This window comes from Hyperolius riggenbachi, chromosome 11, assembly GCF_040937935.1.
Source record: "Hyperolius riggenbachi isolate aHypRig1 chromosome 11, aHypRig1.pri, whole genome shotgun sequence".
NCBI lineage: Eukaryota > Metazoa > Chordata > Amphibia > Anura > Hyperoliidae > Hyperolius > Hyperolius riggenbachi.
In genome coordinates, this window is record NC_090656.1 from 17635721 (window position 1) to 17658979 (window position 23259).

General features: G+C 45.4%; 1 protein-coding gene across 2 annotated transcripts in view; it reads left to right on the top strand.

Moving 5' to 3' along the window:
* PLEKHG4 (pleckstrin homology and RhoGEF domain containing G4) overlaps positions 1-23259 on the top strand; it is a 202385-nt gene that overhangs the window by 79395 nt on the left and 99731 nt on the right. For both annotated transcript variants that reach the window (XM_068260278.1, XM_068260277.1), the window contains exons 4-5: positions 7150-7329; positions 16475-16598. In XM_068260278.1, the coding sequence (XP_068116379.1) occupies positions 7150-7329; positions 16475-16598 (304 nt within the window). The remainder of the gene's footprint in view (positions 1-7149; positions 7330-16474; positions 16599-23259) is intronic.

The window sequence follows — 23259 nt, forward strand, 5'->3', positions numbered from 1 at the left end:
CAAAGCATTATCAAGAGAAGGACCAGGGAAGCTGTGGCAGACGTAGAGCTGTCTGGAGTAACAAATTAGAATTAAAAAGATGTAAAGAAAATGTAACATCTTCTAATTGGGTTGCTCTAGGTATTATTTCTCCCTCCCCTGACCCCATATTCTAGACTACGGTACTTTAGAACAGCTATTTATCATCCAAACCAATCCACCAAGATGAATCCGTCTTCATGAACAATGTATGCTGCCTTTCATTGTTGTTGGGACATTTGTTAAAAACTATTATCGGCTGACCCGTCGTTCGTTCCTGATGCCCACAGGAGCACATGTTTACGACGCTTAACCTATTACACCAGAGCTTTTTGTCATGCTGCCCCTACCCTTTGGAACTCCCTACCACACCCATTAAAGACAGCCCCTTCCCTGGAGTTATTCAAATCCAGACTGAAAAGCCACCTGTTTAGCCTGGCATTTCCGGACGGTAGAGTTCTTCTTCTGTACCACAATTAACCAATCCTCCGGTTATTGGTCTGGGCCATGCGCTTTGAGTCCTACGGGAGAAAAGCGCTTTAGAGATGTTATTTGTCGTCGTTGTACGCTGCGTTGTACAATAGATAGGTGAGAGAGAGTTCATGAAAAGTGCAGCCTTTTTTGTTTGGAAATGTGCTATGCATTATTAATTCACAGTAATTTATATATTGAATACATGTAAAGAAACACTGAACGGAGGTTTGTAATGGTAACTCCAATAAATGGGATCCGTACCGCTCTCTGCTGATCTCCCAGGCGGGGCTTCCCATACACTGTGCGGTACGGAGAATATTATGGAAGGGGAGCTCAGCACAGGCTGGGAATGAGTCACTCCCTGGTCACATGGCTGTGGGTTCTATGTGTCACCTAATGGGAGAGGCTGTCCCCAATCCCAGCATTGTCCTGCCATGTGTCACCCATCCTTCTGCTCCGTATTCAGCATTCTGTTTCATTTCACTGCTTTTCTGTGTGAGAACTGTTAAACGGATTCCGTTTAAGATAATTTGATTTTTTTGTTTTTTTTACTAATAAAATAAGCTTGAACTGGGAGGGCATTAGGGGCCAACATTGCTTAATTTATCCTGAGAAAAGTATTGCTGCCCTGCCACGTGTAACTATACTGGCTGCATGCTTGTTCCAGGTGTGACTCTGCTAGCTGCATGCTTGTTCCAGGTGTGACTCCACTGGCTGCATGCTTGTTCCAGGTGTGACTCTGCTGGCTGCATGCTTGTTCCAGGTGTGACTCTGCTGGCTGCATGCTTGTTCCAGGTGTGACTCTGCTGGCTGCATGCTTGTCCCAGGTGTGACTCCGCTGGCTGCATGCTTGTTCCAGGTGTGACTCTGCTGGCTGCATGCTTGCTCCAGGTGTGACTCTGCTGGCTGCATGCTTGTTCCAGGTGTGACTCTGCTGGCTGCATGCTTGTCCCAGGTGTGACTCCTATGGCTGCATGCTTGTCCCAGGTGTGACTCTGCTGGCTGCATGCTTGTTCCAGGTGTGACTGCTGGCTGCATGCTTGTCCCAGGTGTGACTCCCCTGGCTGCATGCTTGTCCCAGGTGTGACTCCCCTGGCTGCATGCTTGTCCCAGGTGTGACTCCCGTGGTTGCATGCTTGTCCCAGGTGTGACTCCCGTGGTTGCATGCTTGTCCCAGGTGTGACTCCCGTGGTTGCATGCTTGTTCCAGGTGTGACTCTGCTGGCTGCATGCTTGTCCCAGGTGTGACTCTCCTGGCTGCATGCTTGTTCCAGGTGTGACTCCCCTGGCTGCATGCTTGTTCCAGGTGTGACTCCCGTGGTTGCATGCTTGTCCCAGGTGTGACTCCCATGGTTGCATGCTTGTTCCAGGTGTGACTCTGCTGGCTGCATGCTTGTCCCAGGTGTGACTCTGCTGGCTGCATGCTTGTCCCAGGTTTGACTCTCCTGGCTGCATGCTTGTTCCAGGTGTGACTCCCCTGGCTGCATGCTTGTCCCAGGTGTGACTCTGCTGGCTGCATGCTTGTTCCAGGTGTGACTACTGGTTGCATGCTTGTTCCGGGTGTGATTCTACTGGTTGCATGCTTGTTCCAGGTGTGATTCTACTGGTTGCATGCGTGTTCCAGGTGTGACTCTGCTGGTTGCATGCTTGTTCCAGGTGTGACTCTACTGGTTGCATGCTTGTTCCAGGTGTGACTCTGCTGGCTGCATGCTTGTTCCAGGTGTGACTCTACTGGTTGCATGCTTGTTCCAGGTGTGACTCCACTGGGCTGCATGCTTGTTCCAGGTGTGACTCTACTGGCTGCATGCTTGTTCTAGGTGTGAATCCGCTGGCTGAATGCTTGTCCCAGGCGTAACTCCCCTGGCTGCATGCTTGTTCCTGGTGTGACTCCGCTAGCTGCATGCTTGTTCCAGGTGTTACTCCGCTGGCTGCATGCTTGTTCCAGGTGTGACTCCGCTAGCTGCATGCTTGTTCCAGGTGTTACTCCGCTGGCTGCGTGCTTGTTCCAGGTTTGACTCCACTGGCTGCATGCTTGTTCCAGGTGTGCCTCCGCTGGCTGCATGCTTGTTCCAGACGTAACTCCCCTGGCTGCATGCTTGTCCCAGGTGTGACTCTGCTGGCTGCATGCTTGTTTCGAAGTGCGACTCCCCCAGCTGCATGCTTGTTCCAGGTGTGACTCCGCTGGCTGCATGCTTGTTACGGGTGTGACTCTGCGGGCTGCATGCTTGTTCCGGGTGTGACTCTGCCGGCTGCATGCTCTTTCCTGGTGTGACTCTGCTGGCTGCATGCTTGTTCCGGGTGTGACTCTACTGGCTGCATGCTTGTTCCAGGTGTGACTCTGCTGGCTACATGCTTGTTCCAGGTGTGAATCCACTGGCTGCATGCTTGTTCCAGGTGTGACTCCGCTGGCTACATGCTTGTTCGAAGTGTGACTTCCCCATCTGCATGCTTGTTCCAGGTGTGACTGCTGGCTGCATGCTTGTTCCGGGTGTGGCTCTGCTGGCTGCATGCTTGTTCCGGGTTTGACTCTGCTGGCTGCATGCTTGTTCCGGGTGTGACTCTGCTGGCTGCATGCTTGTTCCGGGTGTGACTCTGCTGGCTGCATGCTTGTTCCGGGTGTGACTCTGCTGGCTGCATGCTTGTTCCAGGTGTGACTGCTGGCTGCATGCTTGTTCCGGGTGTGGCTCTGCTGGCTGCATGCTTGTTCCGGGTTTGACTCTGGCTGCATGCTTGTTCCGGGTGTGACTCTGCTGGCTGCATGCTTGTTCCGGGTGTGACTCTGCTGGCTGCATGCTTGTTCCGGGTGTGACTCTGCTGGCTGCATGCTTGTTCCGGGTGTGGCTCTGCTGGCTGCATGCTTGTTCCGGGTGTGGCTCCACTGGCTGCATGCTTGTTCCAGGATTGATTTTACTGGCTGCAAGCTTGTTCCAGGAGGGTGTCCGCTGACTGCCTGCTTGTTCCAGGTGTGATTCCACTCACTGCAAGCTTGTTCCAGGAGGGTATCCGCTGGCTGCCTGCTTGTTCCAGGTGTGATTCCACTCACTGCAAGCTTGTTCCAGGAGGGTATCCGCTGGCTGCATGCTTGTTCCAGGGGTAATTCTACTCGCTGCAAGCTTGTTCCAGGAAGGTCTCCACTGGCTGCATGCTTGTTCCAAAGGGGACTCTGCTAGCTGCATACTTGCTTGGTGTGTGACTACTGACTGCACTCTTGTTCCGTGTTTAATTCCACTGTCTGCATGCTTGTTCCAGAGGGGACTCCACTGTTTGCGTGCTTTTTTCAGATGGGACTCCTCTGGCTGCATGCTTGTTCCAGAGGGGACTCCTCTGGCTGCATGCTTGTTCCAGAGGGGTCTTTACTGGCTGCATACTTGCTTTGTATGTAATGCCACAGGCTGCATCTCTGTTCCATGTTTAACTCCACTGGCTGCATGCTTGTTCCAGGTTTGACTCAGTTGGCTGCATGCTTGTTCCAGGGGTGACTCCACTGGCTTATTTTTGCACCAAATGTGCGCACCCCAAATCACCATTACAATACGTGCCCAAAAGTTTTACACTTATACGTACAACACTTTATAACCCTGTAAGTCACCCGACTCCTTGTCCACGTGCCAACTATAAATAAAGAAAAATTTCCAATAAAAATCGTCCTCATTCTCTGTATTACTCATAAAGGAAAAGTTTATCTAGCAGAAAATGTCCTGCTCGGATTAAACAAGCGTGTTTGCTTTCGCTGGGTGATGTCGGCCCCGTCTGGCAGCGATCAATGGCTGTGAGATCTGACATTGCCCCAGCCGGGTAAATAACCAGGCCGCTTTATGATAAGAAGTGTAAACTCGCTCAGCTCCAGGTTCCGGGTGATAAATAAGCTGCGGTGTAAATTTCTGACTGAACTTTTATAGCTGTGTAAGGAAGGCGTTCATTACGTCTCGCATTGCTCAGAGCCTGGCTTTTATTGCCGGCTTTGTGATGGTGTCGCTGTATCCTATTGTGAATAACCTCTGGGAAATGGGTCATTCACGGGGCGGCCATCTTGTGCCCATGCCATCAGCGTTGTACATCTGCCAGTGTAGGCTGAGGGGCCTTTCACATTGGCACGCTGAGGCATTTTACCGCAGCTTAAAGGAATACTTAAAGAGAACCTGAACTGAAAACAAAAAGTGAAAATAAACATACCCAGGTCATACTTACCTCCCATGTAGATAATCAATTTGCTCCTCAATCTCTTTCTCCTCTCCTGAGTCCTGTTTGTCCACTGTGATTGATGGAATTCTCTGTCCTCCATTTTGAAAATGGCCATTACCCCATAAAAGCTTCCTGGTCAGCACACTGTAAAACTGTTATATCTCCCACTTGAGCCATAGGGAAACATGGACATTACCTTGCACATTAAGTTGTAACTGACAGCAACTGATATATCGCTGTTCTGACAAAATGTTGTCAGAACTGGAAGGGATCACTGTAAGAAGAAAATGGTGAGCTTCTGAGAGGAACTGACGTCGAGCAATGTATGTAATATTCATTTGCAGCTACATCATGTGTTTATTTTAAATAATTTTACTCAGTTCAGGTTCCCTTTAAGTCAAAATCAAAAAATATTTACTCACCTGGGGCATCCCTCCGCCCCCTGAAGCTGTATGGTGCCCTCGCAGCCTCGCTCCGATCCTCCTTTCCCCGCCGGCGGCAACTTCCGGGTTCGGCGACAGTCGCCGTCAGGCTGGGAGTGATTCTCAGCGTTCCCAGCCGATATATCACCCTCTATGCTGCTATAGCGTATAACATATATGCTTTTGCTGCATAGAGGTTGATATAGCGGCTGGGAACGCGGAGAATCACTCCCGTTCCCAGCCTGTCGGCGGCTGTCGCCGAACCGGAAGTAGCCGCCGGCGGGGACAGGACGATCGGAGCGGGGCTGCGAGGGCACCATACAGCTTCAGGGGGCTGAGGGATGCCCCAGGTGAGCAAAAATCATTTTTTGATTTTGACTTAAGTATCCCTTTAAAGGTGGCCACACACAATTAAAAGATCCAGTTTTACAACAATTCAATAAAAACGATTATTTGTTTTCAATCGAGAAATCCGATCAAATTTCCAATTTTTTTTTTAGATTGGACATCTTAGAAAATTCAGACCAATTTTCTCAAGAATTGTGTGGTGTGTGATGGAATGTGAAATTGTATTCAACCAGAAAACAATGCATATAACTAACCAGTACATACCAAACTTTATTTATTCACTTTTTCTCCTGATTTATCTAATCAACCAATTTTTTCAAACTTTACGATCTTTAATCCCAAAATTTTGGCAATCTCGAAAATGTGTGTGTGGTATATTGAATATTCTGATTGTAACTTCCGATCAGTCGGAAAATTAGATCGGAATGTTCGAATTGAATCAAAATAAAAAAAATATTGTATGGTGTGTGGCCACCTTAACGCTAGGACAATGAAAGTCTGTGGGGCAGATCACACTACACACAGCGGAAGTAGCTAATCTAACGCGAGCGTATACCTACGATACCCTGTGACCTGTGCGGCGGGCCTGAAGTCATGTAAGTCAATGGAGACGCATGGGTTTTAAAACGACCGCCGCAAGTTTTACGCGTTGTGTATGCGCAGAAGCGTATTTTAGCAATACACTTTCACGCACGTCAACAATTCCGTCACAGGAAGTTATTGTCACTTCCTGCTTGGCCTGCTGCCAGACAGGGATTAATACGTACTAATGCAGTAATCCCCGGGCCGCACTACAAACCGCAGATTCACCGCGTGACACCGGCCTCAAGGTTCAATCGGGAACAACAAAAGATGAAAGCACCTCAAATGTGGGCATTATACCTACGAATGCTCAGTGAGATTCAAATCATTCTGAGTTGATGCAACTTTTAGGGCTCATTTCCACTATCGCGAATTCGCATGCGTTTTTCGCATGCAAATTCGCATAGCAATACAAGTGAATGGGACTGTTTCCACTTGTCAGGATTCCTTTGCGTTTTTCTGTGCAGAAAAAATTCGCATGGCAGAGCCATCAGAATTCGCATACCGCATACCGCTATGCGAATCGCATACAATGTATTTAATAGGAAATTCGCATGAGGTTTGGGTATGCGAATTTTCATGCGAATTCGCATAGAAACAATGGAAAAGCACACCAGCAGTGCCATGGTTAAATTCGCATACATCATCATCCATGCGAATTCGCGTGCGAATTTGCATGAAAATTCGCATGGACCAGCATGCGAATTTCGCATCCGCATGCAAATTTTTTACCGTGGCGATTCGCACCGCACAAGTGGAAATGCAACCTTATGCAAATGGCTGCAGCTTGGTAAAGGGAAATAATCCATTGTTTGGTTTAGACCAATTTCAAACTGCATAAATTTACATCAACCTGAATATTTGCCTCTTGTTCTCCATCCCTAGTTATAAACGATTGACGTTTACCATCATATGGCTGTTTGAAAGCCTCAGTTGTGTTTTTTTTTTTTTATACAGTTAACACTTTTTATTTATGCAACGGAAAGAAAAATGCTTACAGCACTAATTCATAGATCCTTCGCTCACTACATTGGCTATATGTAACATTTAGAATTCTATTTAGGAACTGATAGAAGATGTGGAGCTTTTTTGAATGATGTTCACTTTTCTTGCTTGTTTTACAGAACAGGCTGAAGAAGAGGAGAAAAAATCAGAAATCACACTGGAGAAAGAGCAGACGCCATCATGGCAGCCAGGCCGGAGCTCCCCTATGGTCTCTCAAAGGACTGAAGGCAAGAACCTGCCCACGCGGGTCGCACACCTGAACCGGGAGGTTCTCACCAGCGGGGTTGTTTACGTGACAGGTGAGCTTTAAGCCTGGGAAAATCAAGCACGTTTGGAGATCTAACTTTTCCCTAACGTTACCTGAAAGAGTCCATGGAACCTCAGCCTGGTGGCGGGAATTTCCTTCCAGATACCTGGTAATGCTACTTACAGGAAACCTGAGGTGAGAGGGGTATGGAGGCTGACCTGTTTATTACCTTTTTTTTTTTAAACCATGTAAGTTGCCTGGCTGTCGTCTTGATCCTTTTATTTCTTGTATGTGAAGTCTTAAGGTACATACACACGCCTGATATTTCTGAACGACTTGTTCAAACTGGACGTTTGGACGACAGTTTGGCATGTGTACGAACGATCGTTAGACTGATAGCAGCAGTTTTGACTGATCCGCTTGGCGGATCCGTGGACTGTCGTTGAGATGGCGGTTAGGTCCGTACATGTGTACAAACAACTTGCTGTTTGAAAGTTTATTAGTTTGACACTAAGGCCCAGTTCACATTGGCGTTGTTTTGCGGACTGCAGCCGGACCGCAAGGTCCGCTAACGGAACGGACGATTAAGGGTCCATTGTTAATCAACAGACCCGTGCGCACTCGTCCGTTCTTCCGGATGCGGTCTGGAATTTTCCAACCTGCTCCAATTTTCCGGACCGGTCCTCCGTCCACTGCCGCCGGACCGGATCCAGACAAGAAATCCAGCACAACAGGAACTGAGGGGAAACGGAAGTGCACAACACCCTTCTGGATGTAAGCCGGACGTCCTACCCCACTTCCTGTCTTGTTCTCTATGGTGCAGGCGGCCATGTGGATGTACCCAGCGCCGGACAGCCCCCAGCCTCTCCACAGTCACCCCAGAACACAGCGGAGGACAGGGAAGGACCCGACCATCCAGACGCAGGGCCCCGCGGGACGAGGAGGATGATGTCCGCACAGCAGGCTCTCCCCAAGAAGGACTCCAGCGCTTTTCCAGACCTTCCAGGCCCCCGGAAACGGATCCAGGACGCATGAAGAGCGGAAGAAGATCCGGATGAAAACTGAACGTGACCTGACCGGATCCTGATGGCGAACGGATGTTCTCAGAACGGACCGGACCCGTGCCATCGGTAAGTATTTCATCAAAACGCAAGTGTGAACCGGGCCTAATAGATTTTCAAACGAAGTCGTTTGATCGGTCATTTAATCTACTCCATTGTTCAATCAAGTTCATTGACCAGTCAAACCACATGTAAATTAGCTGTAATTAGCATTTCAAACGTTTTGTTGTCTGTGTGTACAAGTCTGAACGACTTTTTGTTTGAACGACAATCGGGCATAAAATCAGACGTGTGTACGCACCTTATGATCCTAAACAAGCATCCAGATCAGTTGTTCTGACTAAAATCTGACTAGATCAGCTTCATGCTTGTTTCAGGTTGGTGATTCAGACACTCCTGATGCCAAAGAGATCTACAGGGTGCCAGGCAACTGGTATTGTTTAAAAGGAGATAAATGTGTCAGCCTCCATATATACCGGTACCTCTCGCTTCAGGTACTCGGTTAAACGGACCTGAACTCAGAACTTCCTCTCTGCTCTAAAAGCTACACAACAGCATAATAACCTTTTATAGAAAAACATTTCTTTGTTACAGCTGATACAAATCCTGCAATAAATCTGCAGTGTGTCTACTTCCTGCTTTTATGGCAGCAGACAAAGGGTTATCCTGTGGTTACAAATTAGCTGCTCTGCCGAGGCAGAAGATTTCCTGAGCTGACACAGTTGAGAGCTCAAATGACACTTGTGCTTAGTCATAGATGAGGGGAGATAAGAAAGGCTAAACTCTAAATACATTCAGGGTGCATTTCTCTGTTTCCTTCTGTCCTGTGCAAGAGTTCAGGTTCACTTTTAGGACAGCTTTAGGCAGAAGAGTTGTTTCATCCAAGAAACTTGCCCAGCATCCGTCTAGATAAGCATTCTGTTATCTGCTAATCTCCTAAAGAGATCTTCAAGGAACGGATTCCAGGGACACCTTCCATAAATAATGCTAATTACAACAGAGAGAAAATGTGTGCATCAACCAAGTGAACCTGACAAATCTGGCTTTGCAAATTTGGCCTATTGGCTAATCTCGAGACATTGCTCATGCAAATATGCATTTGCTTTCGCATGCCTAAATATGCAGGGTCAAAAACCAAAAACCGCAAAACAATCGCCCTGCGGGAATTAGTTCATGCTATATAGCACTATCCAGGGGCGCCACGAGGAGGCTTCCCATTGCCCCCATACAACCGGGGGGCCGCGGGGGTCCCAGGCTCTCTCACCGCCTGGAAACCACAGCGGCACCCCGGAGGTGGAGGCTGGGGGGTGCAGGCGATCTCCCCAGCGTGGCCAGCGCCGGGAAGAGCCGCCCGCGCACACCTCCCAAGATTAAAAACAGGCACTTACCTCAACGTCCATTGCGTTCTGCTATATGCGCATAACCTGGGCGCGACACATAAGGGGAGGACAGGCGCAAACAGCCCGCTCCAGGGCTCTCACCTCCTAAAACAAGCCATTCACCACTTGCCTCCAAAGAAAAGAAAATATTGTATGGGGGCAATGGGAAGCCTCCTCGTGGCGCCCCTGGATAGTGCTATGTAGCATGAACTAATTCCCGCAGGGCGATTGTTTTGCGGTTTTTGGTTTTTGACCCTGCATATTTAGGCATGCGAAAGCAAATGCATATTTGCATGAGCAATGTCTCGAGATTAGCCAATAGGCCAAATTTGCAAAGCCAGATTTGTCAGGTTCACTTGGTTGATGCACACATTTTCTCTCTGTTGTAATTAACACCTCCCATAAATACTCATAGAAAAGGCCGGCACCATCAGTTAAACCATAGCGAGTTTTATTGGGTGGACATAATGTGATGTTTTGAAGTGATGAGCTCCTTTTTTGAGTTGCGTCCCTGCCATTCATCACATCATCATCCAGTTTAGTCCACACCATCCATGAAACAATCCTTTCAAACTGCATCAACCTCTCCTACATGAAAGTACCTGGTGGGGAACTGCGGTTATCTGATTGCTCCAATTGCACACTGGCAGCGTAGGGTAATAAAGCTAGCCATACATCTAGCGATTCTGATTCAGTCGCCAAAGCGATCGACTTTATTAAAGTGAGACTGAAGCCACTATAAAAATCAGTTTTTACCTTTTATTTCGTTTAAGGGTCATTACCAGACCTAAACCGTCGATATCCCGCGGCCAAACGAAGGTTCTATCACCCCCAAATTCACAGGGCACATTGTGGGGAGCGCTTCCTGATTGAGGCAGAGCTTAGGGCTGTCGCTCCGCCTCTCCTCGCATCAATCCCCGCTGATCGCTGCCTCTCCGCGCCCCTCTGTCTTCTTTCACTGAGAGAGGCGATTGGAGGCAGAGCTACAGCTCAAAGCTCTGCCTCTCTGGGCAGCAAAATCCACGACCAGGAAAGTCGTGTATTTTTGCCCTAGGATTTGAGGGTGATAAAACCCTCGTTCTGCCGCGAGATAGCAGCATTTTAGGTCTGGCAATGACCCTTAAACGAAATAAAAGGTAAAAACTGATTTATTTATTTTTTATAGTGGCTTTAAAGAGACTCCGTAACAAAAATTGCATCCTGTTTTTTATCATCCTACAAGTTCCAAAAGCTATTCTAATGTGTTCTGGCTTACTGCAGCACTTTCTACTATAACAGTCTCTGTAATAAATCAACTTATCTCTCTCTTGTCAGACTTGTCAGCCTGTGTCTGGAAGGCTGCCAAGTTCTTCAGTGTTGTGGTTCTGTGATGCATCTCCCCCCTCCAGGCCCCTCTCTGCACACTGCCTGTGTATTATTTAGATTAGGGCAGCTTCTCTCTTCTCTCTTATCTTTTACAAGCTGGATAAATCCTCCTCTGAGCTGGCTGGGCTTTCACATACTGAGGAATTACATACAGGCAGAGCTGTTTGCACTCTGCAGGAAGAAACAGCCTGACACTTCAGTGGAAGATAGCTGCAGGGGGAAAGAAACACACAAATGATCTCTTGAGATTCAAAAGGAAGGGTGTATACAGCCTGCTTGTGTATGGATGTATTTTCTATGTGTGGACATACTGTACATCAACCTACTTCCTGTTTTGGTGGCCATTTTGTTTGTTTATAAACAAACTTTTAAAAACTGTTTTTAACCACTTTTAATGCGGCAAAGAGCGGCGACATTGTGACAGAGGGTAATAGGAGATGTCCCCTAACGCACTGGTATGTTTACTTTTGTGTGATTTTAACAATACAGATTCTCTTTAAGGAATCGACTTCAATATGGTTGATCGAAAGTTGGACTAGTGGCCCACACACTACAAATGATATCCTATATGATTCACATTCGATCTGACCGATGTGTCTCCAAGCTCTGAATGCAAAAATCGATTCAGTCAGTCGAATGACATGTGAAGAGTAGCTGATTCCAGTGTGGTTGACCGATATCTTGCATTCTGCTCAATCATCTAAGCTGGTCGATTTGACATATCATCAGCTACTTTTTAACAATTGGGAATTCTGGAACACACTCGATTCCCTTTCGATTCTGTAATATGATCGAATCGAATGGTCGATTGTACAGCCAAATTGCTAGATGTATGGCTACCTTTAGTCACACTGCTCCTCACCACATGTCATCACAGTTATGTCCCCGTCCCATGATTGAAAGGGAGACTCCCGAGCAGACCCCAGCGCCATCTCCGACCAGGATAAAACCGCCATCGAAAGAAAGTGCGCAGTCACAGCTTGTGTCTCCGTGTCACAGTCGCCTGATCCGCAACGCCAGTATGGGAGGGTTGGACCTGTCACACCCACTACTCTATACTAGCGAGGTTATTATTTAGTATTTATATAATGCCGACATCTTCCGCAGAGCTGTACAGAGTATATTGTCTTGTCACTAACTGTCCCTCAGAGGGGCTCATAATCTAATCCCTGCCATAGTCTTATGTCTATGTATGTATCGTGTAGTGTATAATGTATCATTCTCTATGGCCAATTTTAAGGGGAAGCCAATTCGAACCAGCGACCCAACGCTGTAAGGGCTGGCTCAGACAGACGTCTGCCTAGTTTTTGCCCGGTGCCGCGTTCAATCTCCTGCGTTTAGACGCTAGCATTTGAAGGCTGTTCGGAAGCCTTCTAGGCTAGCGGTGCGGGTGGTTTCCCGGCGTTTATCGCCTCTGAAAGCTGCATGTTGTTTCGAGCTAAGATACGACGCCGGTATCTACTGCCAGGCTTTCATGAAAGCCTGCAAAAGCTTCTCCCGAATGCTCCCATTCACTGGAATGGCACGGCGGTAGATCCTGAAAAACGTTGCGTTAAACGCCGGGAAAGCGTCCGAGTGATCCAGCCCTAAATACTTGGTGTTATAGTCAAAAGATAGAGGGCGAGGTGCCCCCTACGTTTTGACTACAAGTCCTGTAACACAATTACAAAAAAAAGTTTATCAAAAATAAAAACCTGAATTGTGCGCTCCTCTATTAATCGCTTTTTTCTACAATGTAATCTTAAACCTGGTTCGCTCCTATATAAAGTGTGTGTATCACTCTTTCAATGTGTTAAATAGTATGATAGGGGCGCTCTACAGGTTGCTGAAATTCCTAATCATCATACGCTGTGAAGAAAATACATAACCTATTCACTAATGTCCCTTAAGGGTCAGAAAAGAGAGTCCAGACACAGAAAGTCCACATAAAATTTCTCCCAAAGTTCCTTTGAGCAAAAACAGATTCCACGTTTCTCCTGAAGTATAACGTTCAGTATACGCTCACCAGATATGTCAGCTGCCCCTCTCAGGATCAGCAAATCTCGTTTGTGGCCCAGCCAGTAGTAGCTTGATATCTCCGCATGTCGTTTTGCTAATCGCTCAAAAAAAGAGACAAAAACGCTGCAATAGTGTAACTCTGTATGGCCAGAACGTCTTACAACTGCACCAGTGCTTCCAGGTATCACACTAGCTCCCAGTGCTCCGTCACCAAACAGTAAAGCCCTTCACCAAACAATCAATAAAGCCTCTCACCGCATAGCCAGGCTGACCCAGTACAGACCAGCAACGATCACTTTTGTAGTAACATCAACTTCTGCTTCTTAGTTAGCAATATTTCCTAGGGCTCAAATAAGGCCAAACATAGTGTAAAACCTTCTTTAATAAAAATATTAAAAAGTAGTGCACTCACAATTTAGACGTTAAAAATGCGCATATCAGAACAGGTCTTTGAGCTCATCCAGCGTCCCTCGCTCCTTAAGCCACGCCCAACCGGTTTCGTCAAATGACTCATCAGGGGCTACTGCCAATCGGAGCGAGGGGACGCTATATACATCCTCCTCATTATCACATGATCTATGATGTCACAGGGGCGGTGCATAATTCAATCTTCACTTCCTCATCCTCCGTGAATGATTCCCTTTATGTTGAATACCAATGCAAACGGATACACTGCTCCGCAGCATCTCTCAAAAGCCTACATTTCCCAGAGTGCTATTGGGTACAGCGGTATTTCCGCCTTCCCAAACTCCGAGGAAATATTAATAATAACCACCAGTGACAAAATAAACTCCACACTCCCTTAGATACTATAAACATTTATCCCGGCAGGGTTTACGTAATTATATTCAGGTCCAAGTGCACACAAATTGCCCCTCTTCTCACCAAGGACAAGAATTATGCTAACCTTGTGCTTCTTCAGAGCAGGTTAGGCAAAGCACGAGTTCATGTTATTTGAATTTGCCGTCTTGTATCGCTCTTCCCTTCCATTTCCAGACAGAATTCGCAGTTTGTAGTATGAATTACATCTTTATTTATTGAACACTTTTTAACAACAGAAAAAAGAAAGACATAATGCAGGGCTTTGTTTTAATGGCGCATTTTAAAGGGTTGAATTGAGCAATAACCACACACCTGGACATTTGCCACATGTCATTATGGTTATCCGAGATCAGGCGGTGAAAAACAACCAAATCCTGTGATCTGGAGTTATTGTGGTCACCTTTTGTCCATTTCAAAAGCCGTGCAAACATTGCACCATTTTTAAAACACTTAAAGGATACCCGAGGTGACATGTGACATGATGAGATAGACAGGTATATGTACATGCACACAAATAACTAGGCTGTTCTTTTTTCTTTCTCTGCCTGAAAGAGTTAAATATCTGATATGTACAGTGATGGGAAAAACTATTTGCCCCCTTCCTGATTTCTTATTCTTTTGCATGTTTGTCACACTTAAATGTTTCTGCTCATCAAAAACCGTTAACTATTAGTCAAAGATAACATAATTGAACACAAAATGCAGTTTTAAATGATGGATTTTATTGTTTAGTGAGAAAAAAACTCAAAACCTACATGGCCCTGTGTGAAAAAGAAATTGCCCCCTGAACCTAATAACTGGTTGGGCCACCCTTAGCAGCAATAACGGCAATCAAGCGTTTGCGATAACTTGCAACGAGTCTTTTACAGCGCTCTGGAGGAATTTTGGCCTACTCATCTGTGCAGAATTGTTGTAATTCAGCTTTGAGGGTTTTCTAGCATGAACCGCCTTTTTAAGGTCATGCCACAACATCTCAATAGGATTCAGGTCAGGACTTTGACTAGGCCACACCAAAGTCTTCATTTTGTTTTTCTTCAGCCATTCAAAGGTGGATTTGCTGATGTGTTTTGGGTCATTGTCCTGCTGCAGCACCCAAGATCGCTTCAGCTTGTGTTGACGAACAGATGGCCGAACATTATCCTTAAGGATTTTTTGGTAGACAGTAGTATTCATGGTTCCATCTATCACAGCAAGCCTTCCAGGTCCTGAAGCAGCAAAACAACCCCAGACCATCACACTACCACCACCATATTTTACTGTTGGTATGATGTTCTTTTGCTGAAATGCTGTGTTACTTCTACGCCAGATGTAACGGGACACACACCTTCCAAAAAGTTCTACTTTTGTCTCGTCGGTCCACAAGGTATTTTCCCAAAAGTCTTGGCAATCATTGAGATGTTTTTTAGCAAAATTGAGACGAGCCTTAATGTTCTTTTTGCTTAAAAGTGGTTTGCGCCTTGGATATCTGCCATGCAGGCTGTTTTTGCCCAGTCTCTTTCTTATGGTGGAGTCATGAACACTGACCTTAATTGAGGCAAGTGAGGCCTGCAGTTCTTTAGATGTTGTCCTGGGGTCTTTTGTGGCCTCTCGGATGAGTTTTCTCTGCACTCTTGGGGTAATTTTGGTCGGCCGGCCACTCCTGGGAAGGTTCATCACTGTTCCATGTTTTTGCCATTTGTGGATAATGGCTCTCACTGTGGTTCGCTGGAGTCCCAAAGCTTTAGAAATGGCTTTATAACCTTTACCAGACTGATAGATCTCAATGACTTTTGTTCTCATTTGTTCCTGAATTTCTTTGGATCTTGGCATGATGTCTAGCTTTTGAGGTGCTTTTGGTCTACTTCTCTGTGTCAGATAGCTCCTATTTAAGTGATTTCTTGATTGAAACAGGTGTGGCAGTAATCAGGCCTGGGAGTGACTACAGAAATTGAACTCAGGTGTGATAAACCACAGTTAAGTTATTAACAAGGGGGCAATCACTTTTTCACACAGGGCCATGTAGATTTGGAGTTGTTTTTTTTGTCACTAAATAATAAAAACCATCATTTAAAACTGCATTTTGTGTTCAATTATATTATCTTTGACTAATTAACAGTTTTTGATGAGCAGAAACATTTGTGTGACAAACATGCAAAAAAGAAATCAGGAAGGGGGCAAATAGTTTTTCACATCACTGTAAGTGGCTGACGCAGTCCTGACTCAGACAGGAAGTGACTACAGTGTGACCCTCGCGATAAGAAATTCCAACTATAAAACACTTTCCTAGTAGAAAATGGCTTCTGAGAGCAGGAAAGAGATAAAAAGGGCCAATAGTTCATAGACTTTAGCTCTGGCATACTTCAATGAATGTGTCATTGAGCAAAAACAATAAAACTGTTAAAAATTAAAAAGTAGATTTAAACATAAAATAAAACTGTGGAATATCTTAAAAAGCCATTTTTAGGAGGAGGAGGATAGATACAATTGCTTATTTCATTTGTTTATTTTGGCTTCGGGTGTCCTTTAAGTTGTTGGTTATCTGTTTACTGGATTTGTGAAGCTTTTACCATATTTGTGTATTCTCGTATTTTAGGGACGCGGGATAGAAGCGGACGTGCCTTGGTGGTTATCAACACCCGGAACACAGCATGGCTAAACCCGCATTGCAATGCCTCGGAGCTGGGCCGCCTCTTGCTTTACTTCTACAGCACAGTGAGGTAACGGGCTGCTGTCACTATCTGATATCTATACCTTAAAGGGGATCTGAAGTAAGAGGTATACGGAGGCTGCCATATTTATTTTCTTTTAAGCAATACCAGTTGCATGGCAGCTCTGCTGGTCTATTTCTCTGCAGTAGTATCTGAATAACACCAGAAACAAGCATGCAGCTAGTCTTGTCAGATCTGACTTTAAAGTCTGAAACACCTGATCTGCTTAATGCTTGTTCAGGGGCTATGGCTAATAGTATTAGAGGCAGAGGATCAGCAAGGCTGCCAGGCAATTGGTATTGCTTAAAAGGAAATAAACATGGCAGTCTCCATATACCTCTCTCTTCGGTTCCCCTTTAAGTTGTTAGTTTCTTTTTATTCAAATGTGCTTGAAATGTGTTCGGATTAACCTCAGATCCATCATGCAGAATACTTGCTAGAATACTGGCATTCAACCTAGGATGTACAGTAGGAGCTGCTACGCTGTGCTTATACTGATAGTAAACTAGCTTCAGTTTTTCCGCTTGTTGTGACCTAAAAGGGAAAGTGGAATTATGGAATAAAATCTGAGTTCATTTTCTGAGTTTTAGATACATATAGATCTGCCATATTCCTATACCTATACACTGAAGCTGGGAAAAAAAATTATGATATAATGAATTGGATGTGTAGTACGGATAATTACTAGAACATTAGTAGCAAAGAAAATATTCTCATATTTTTATTTTCAGTTTTAATAGTTTTTTTTAATAACATTGTATAATTATCTAAAATTTGTAGTTTACACACTACTCAGCATTCTAAATGATTTCACAGAGCAGCCCAGTGAACTTTTGAACTGTCCTCTGCAGAGAAAAAGTACATACAGTGACGTAGTGTAAGGCTTGGTGGTGTATTCTCCACAGTCAGCATGCAACGCATGAGCTGACGTGGAGGAGGTACACACACTAGCACAAAGAAACAGGCTATCCCTAGTATAGTGGAGGGGAGGACTGACTCCAATAGGAGATTGTGGCGCACAGAGCCGGTGCAGATCTGACAGCCACAAACAATGCTTTCGTAATAACGTCTCAGCGCAAAGTAGCGCTGAGCGCACAAACCAGAACTGAGGAGATCAGGACAGGTAGACAGAATGAACGCTTGCTAGCTAGCGGCTACTTAGCGACAGCAAGCGTCCAAAACCAGACAGACTGGAATGAGGCAGCCAATGCGCTGCGGCGATGGCGTGCCCCACAAAGACAGGACAGGACAGTCAGGAAATAGCAGGATCGAGATAGATGAACGCAACACAGATAAATATACAACAAGTATGCTTTCCTAGCGTACCACAATTACAGCTATCAATGAAACTATTTGTAACGTCTGACTAAGATATGTATATATCGGCAATGAACCGATATATGACATAAGCAGGAACGCTGACTAGGACTGGAGTAATACAGGGAACAGGACTCAGAAGGATTCGCTATCTCTTCGCAGAGATGAACGCAATCCACAAACAGTAACAGAACAGGATTCAGAAGGATTCGTTATCTCTTCGCAGAGATGAACGCAATCCACAAACAGGACCAGGAACAGGATAACTAGCTCAGCACGGGTGCTCACGGTACGCGCAAACTACCAAAACGTGCTGGAAAACTGACTAACTGAACACAGGAAATAAACAGTTTGTGTACGTATATATCAGCGACACTGATGTATCAACTTAACACGAATACAAGGAAAATAATAAACGTGCTGGTATGCATATATATTGGCAATGAACCAATATATGATGCAAAACCAGCAAAGTATCTTTAGAACAAGAAACACGATCGGGGGCTGAAGCGACAGCAAGACGGGCTTAAACTGAAGCTATGAAAACCCAAGGAAACCCTGCAGGAAGCAGATCTTTATACTGAGGTCATCCAATGGGAGCAGACATGCAGATTCCCACACAGGTGAATGATAATCAGTCACAAGCTGACAGCAGGGAAAGACAGACAAAGCTATGCAGTTTGCATGGAAATAGATCAGAACTGCCTGAGCTGCAGCACTACTACTTCCAGCAACAGCTGCTGCAGCAGCGATCATCACAGTACCCCCGCCCTTAAAAGCGGATTCCAGACGCTTTTCAAAACTGAAATTCCCAACAAAACAGTCCGACTGATAATTCATGATGACCGGGACAGCCCGGCAAGACCGAATCCCAGAATCAGTCCCCACAAGACTGGACCCATCAGAACCAGAACCTACAGAACCATGCCCATCAGTACTACAAGCCCCAATGTGACACCCATCAGAACCATGATTTCCAGAAGAAAGCCCTCCGAAATTCCCTGAGCGATACCCACCGCCTTCCAGGAACCGTTCAGAAACGCCAAAGCCTTTGCAATGCCCACCGGTACTGTCTTTACCAACACAAAACCCACTGTTGAACCAGTCCAAGGCACCAGGACAAGTTTTCTCAGAGACCTCCCAGAACACCTTGAAGCTCCAAAGAGATCCCCATAGGTCAGAATGCCCCTTAGGCTCACATGGAGAACTATCAAGAACCCCTATGGAACCTAGGGCAATTCCCGAGTCAGGGCCACAAGGACAAACATCAATATCAGGGCTTTCAGGGACCAGAACCATCTCTGGGCATGCAGGCAGACTGGCAACATCAGAACGTGTTCCCACTAAGGAAGCATCAGAGCACGCTAACACCTTAGACACACTTGGGCATTCTGGCACACAAAGAACATCTGGGCACACCGGCACAAGAGAAACCTCTGGGCATGTCAAGGAACTGTGAGCCTCAGGGTCAGCCAAGACAGGACCAAAACCAGGACTGGCCAAAAAAAAATCATCATGACTAAACTTCGCAACTACTGGACTTTTACACGAGAATGCTGGATCAGACTTAGATGTCGCTGATTCCAGCAAAGTCAGTAACAAATCAGATTCAGGGGCACTAACAAGACAGGACAAATCTTCTGATGTATGCACTGAACCAGATAGGGACTCCACAACTACCTCTGGACTGGACAGAGACTCATTTAATACACTGGATTGGAGCTCATGAGGCGCTGCATAACAAGTCAGTATTGCAGCAGCCCCCACTGGACTAGGCAAAACTGAGGAATTCCCTGGACAGGAAGGGGACTCTGGAACCTCTGCCACAGCGGCCAGAGAACCAGAATCTTTCAGGATACAGGGCTGGGTTTCAGGAACACTCATCAGACCGGACTGAAATTCTGAGATTTCTATTATTTTGACCAGAGAATCAGAATTATCCATGTTACAGGGCAAGTCTTCTGAAACATTCAGAGGACAGGGCTGGAGTTCCTCGGCTGTTACAACACTGGAGAGGGACACAACATTGGTTAAATCAGACTGTGTACAGGGCAAGGTATCTAACACAATTGCTGACGAGGACAATATTTCAATGGCTTCTGCTTTGCTGGGCAGAAATTCACCAAGTTTTATTAGAGCAGACTGTAATTCCAAAACAGCTGCTAGACAAGTGAATATTACTGCAACACCAACTGAGGTAAGCAGTGCCTCAGACCCTTCTGCTAGAGGGTTTGAAATATCCAAAGTACTGGGTGAAGCATAAGACTCTGCGACCACAGCTTCACTGGACAGGATCACTGAACAGTCCATATTGCAGGGCAAAACCATGGAAGCACCTGCTGGACAGCATAATGATTCTGTGACCTGAGTTTCATTTGAGAGATCTACTGCACAATTCATGGTACAGGGCAAATTTATTGGAACATTTTCTGAACAAGGTAATAATTCTGCGATTTCAGGTTCACAGAGCAGATGCTCTGAGCTATTCACGAAACTAGAGCGAGGTATAGAAACAGGAAGATCAAGACACAATGTTTGCGCATCTGAATCACCATTCAATTGGAAAATTGGAAAATTCAGATGCTGGGGTTCTGAGGTTTCTGGACAGGATTGCTGGGACTCGGAAACTGATGTAGTGCATCTATTGGCATCTGCTGGATCAGACAGGAGTTGAACTTTATTAACACGGGTAATTTCTGCAGAAGTGTTTGCAGAGACAGGCAAGATTTTTCTGGTGTCTGTTTCACTGAACAAAGACTCATGAGTACTGGCTAGGCTGGACTCAGAAGTCAGCAGGACCTCTGGATTCTCTGCTGAGAAATTTGTGCAGGGCAAAGTTAAGAAAGTATCAGTGGCTTCTGTTTTACTGGGAAGTAACACTGAGTTATCCATGGTACAGGGTGGAGTTACAGGAACATTCACAAGACATGGCAGGGACTCAGTAACTGGAGAAGTGGGACAGTTTCCAATTGACAGTGTGTCTTCCCTGGTATCAACTGATTGAATCGCATAAAAATCATCCAAAATCATTTTCCACACATCGATCAATGGAGCCACAAAGTGATACCCACACACACCAGTTTTTATTAGGTTATAGGCAGACTTAATGCATGCATTCAATACCAATTCACTTTTTGCACTGTAAAATTGACAAAATGAACTTGAATCATTCTTCCATTCATTGACCAGAGCTTCCATCTCTCCTTTCTCAAATGGAGGATTCCAAGCATACTTAACAGGCAGATCACAGTTTGCAGATATGATTGTGGCAGGGACATATATTGGGTTAATTAGCAGGTGATTGGCAGATTCCTTATTCTTAAGAATCTCTAATACCTGTAGCAAGTGTTTAACTGTAGTGTATGCAAACTTTCCTTGCTTCACAAATAAGTTGATTTGTTCAATACTCTGTAATATCTCCTCATAATCATACTCAGATAATTCTTTTAAACAAAAATCTTTATTTTCCCTAGCCAGGGATGAAAGTTCATTAGTAGTTTCATAAGTCCATTTAACTCCCCTGAAAGACAATTGCATTTCATTATCTGTTAATGGCAGAATCTCATTATAGGTCTCAGTCGCTAAGGATAACGACTCTGCAGATTAGACCCGTTTCTTAGAACGTTTGCGTTTTGCCTTTGACCTTGCTGTTTTTGATGATTTATTCAAAGCTGCAGGAAAATTATCAGTAACACTTTCTGCTTGCTGCTCATTCTTGCAAGCAATTGAAGGAGCAGCTGATTGGCCTGCTGCCAGGAGTTCATTAAGAGGAAAAGGCAATGGATCTATGCGCCACCAATTGTGAATTACAAAAGCTATAAATTGCAAAGGACTTTGTCTAAACTGAGTGTGATCTAAGACATCGATTGCCCAATCAAAAAGTTTGCCCTTAAAAAGAGCACAAACGATCCAATCAGACCAGGTAGAAATTGCAGAAGCCCGAAAGTCGGGATTGGCCAGAACTTTAACCAATTCTGATATAAATTTGTCTGTAACTTCAGGACCAAGCTTTTCAAATTTTTTAAAGGAGCAGGACCCCTGACAAACCGTGTCATAATTTCTGGAAATTCCCCCCCCACAATAGGGATTGGTAATGGGGTTTTCATAATGTAAGGCTTGGTGGTGTATTCTCCACAGTCAGCATGCAACGCATGAGCTGGCGTGGAGGAGGTACACACACTAGCACAAAGAAACAGGCTATCCCTAGTATAGTGGAGGGGAGGACTGACTCCAATAGGAGATTGTGGCGCACAGAGCCGGTGCAGATCTGACAGCCACAAACAATGCTTTCGTTATAACGTCTCAGCGCAAGGTAGCGCTGAGCGCATAAACCAGAACTGAGGAGATCAGGACAGGTAGACAGAATGAACGCTTGCTAGCTAGCGGCTACTTAGCGACAGCAAGCGTCCAAAACCAGACAGACTGGAATGAGGCAGCCAATGCGCTGCGGCGATGGCGTGCCTCACAAAGACAGGACAGGATAGTCAGAAAATAGCAGGATTAAGATAGATGAACGTAACACAGATAAATATACAATAAGTATGTTTTCCTAGCGTATTACAATTACAGCTATCAATGAAACTATTTGTAACGTCTGACTAAGATATGTATATATCGGCAATGAACCGATATATGACATAAGCAGGAACGCTGACTAGGACTGGAGTAATACAGGGAACAGGACTCAGAAGGATTCACTATCTCTTCGCAGAGATGAACGCAATCCACAAACAGTAACAGAACAGGATTCAGAAGGATTCGTTATCTCTTCGCAGAGATGAACGCAATCCACAAACAGGAACAGAACAGGATTCAGAAGGATTCGTTATCTCTTCGCAGAGATGAACGCAATCCACAAACAGGACCAGGAACAGGATAACTAGCTCAGCACGGGTGCTCACGGTACGCGCAAACTACCAAAATGTGCTGGAAAACTGACTAACTGAACACAGGAAATAAACAGTTTGTGTACGTATATATCAGCGACACTGATGTATCAACGTAACACGAATACAAGGAAAATAATAAACGTGCTGGTATGCATATATATTGGCAATGAACCAATATATGATGCAAAACCAGCAAAGTATCTTTAGAACAAGAAACACGATCGGGGGCTGAAGCGACAGCAAGACGGGCTTAAACTGAAGCTATGAAAACCCAAGGAAACCCTGCAGGAAGCAGATCTTTATACTGAGGTCATCCAATGGGAGCAGACATGCAGATTCCCACACAGGTGAATGATAATCAGTCACAAGCTGACAGCAGGGAAAGACAGACAAAGCTATGCAGCTTGCATGGAAAGAGATCAGAACTGCCTGAGCTGCAGCACTACTATTTCCAGCAACAGCTG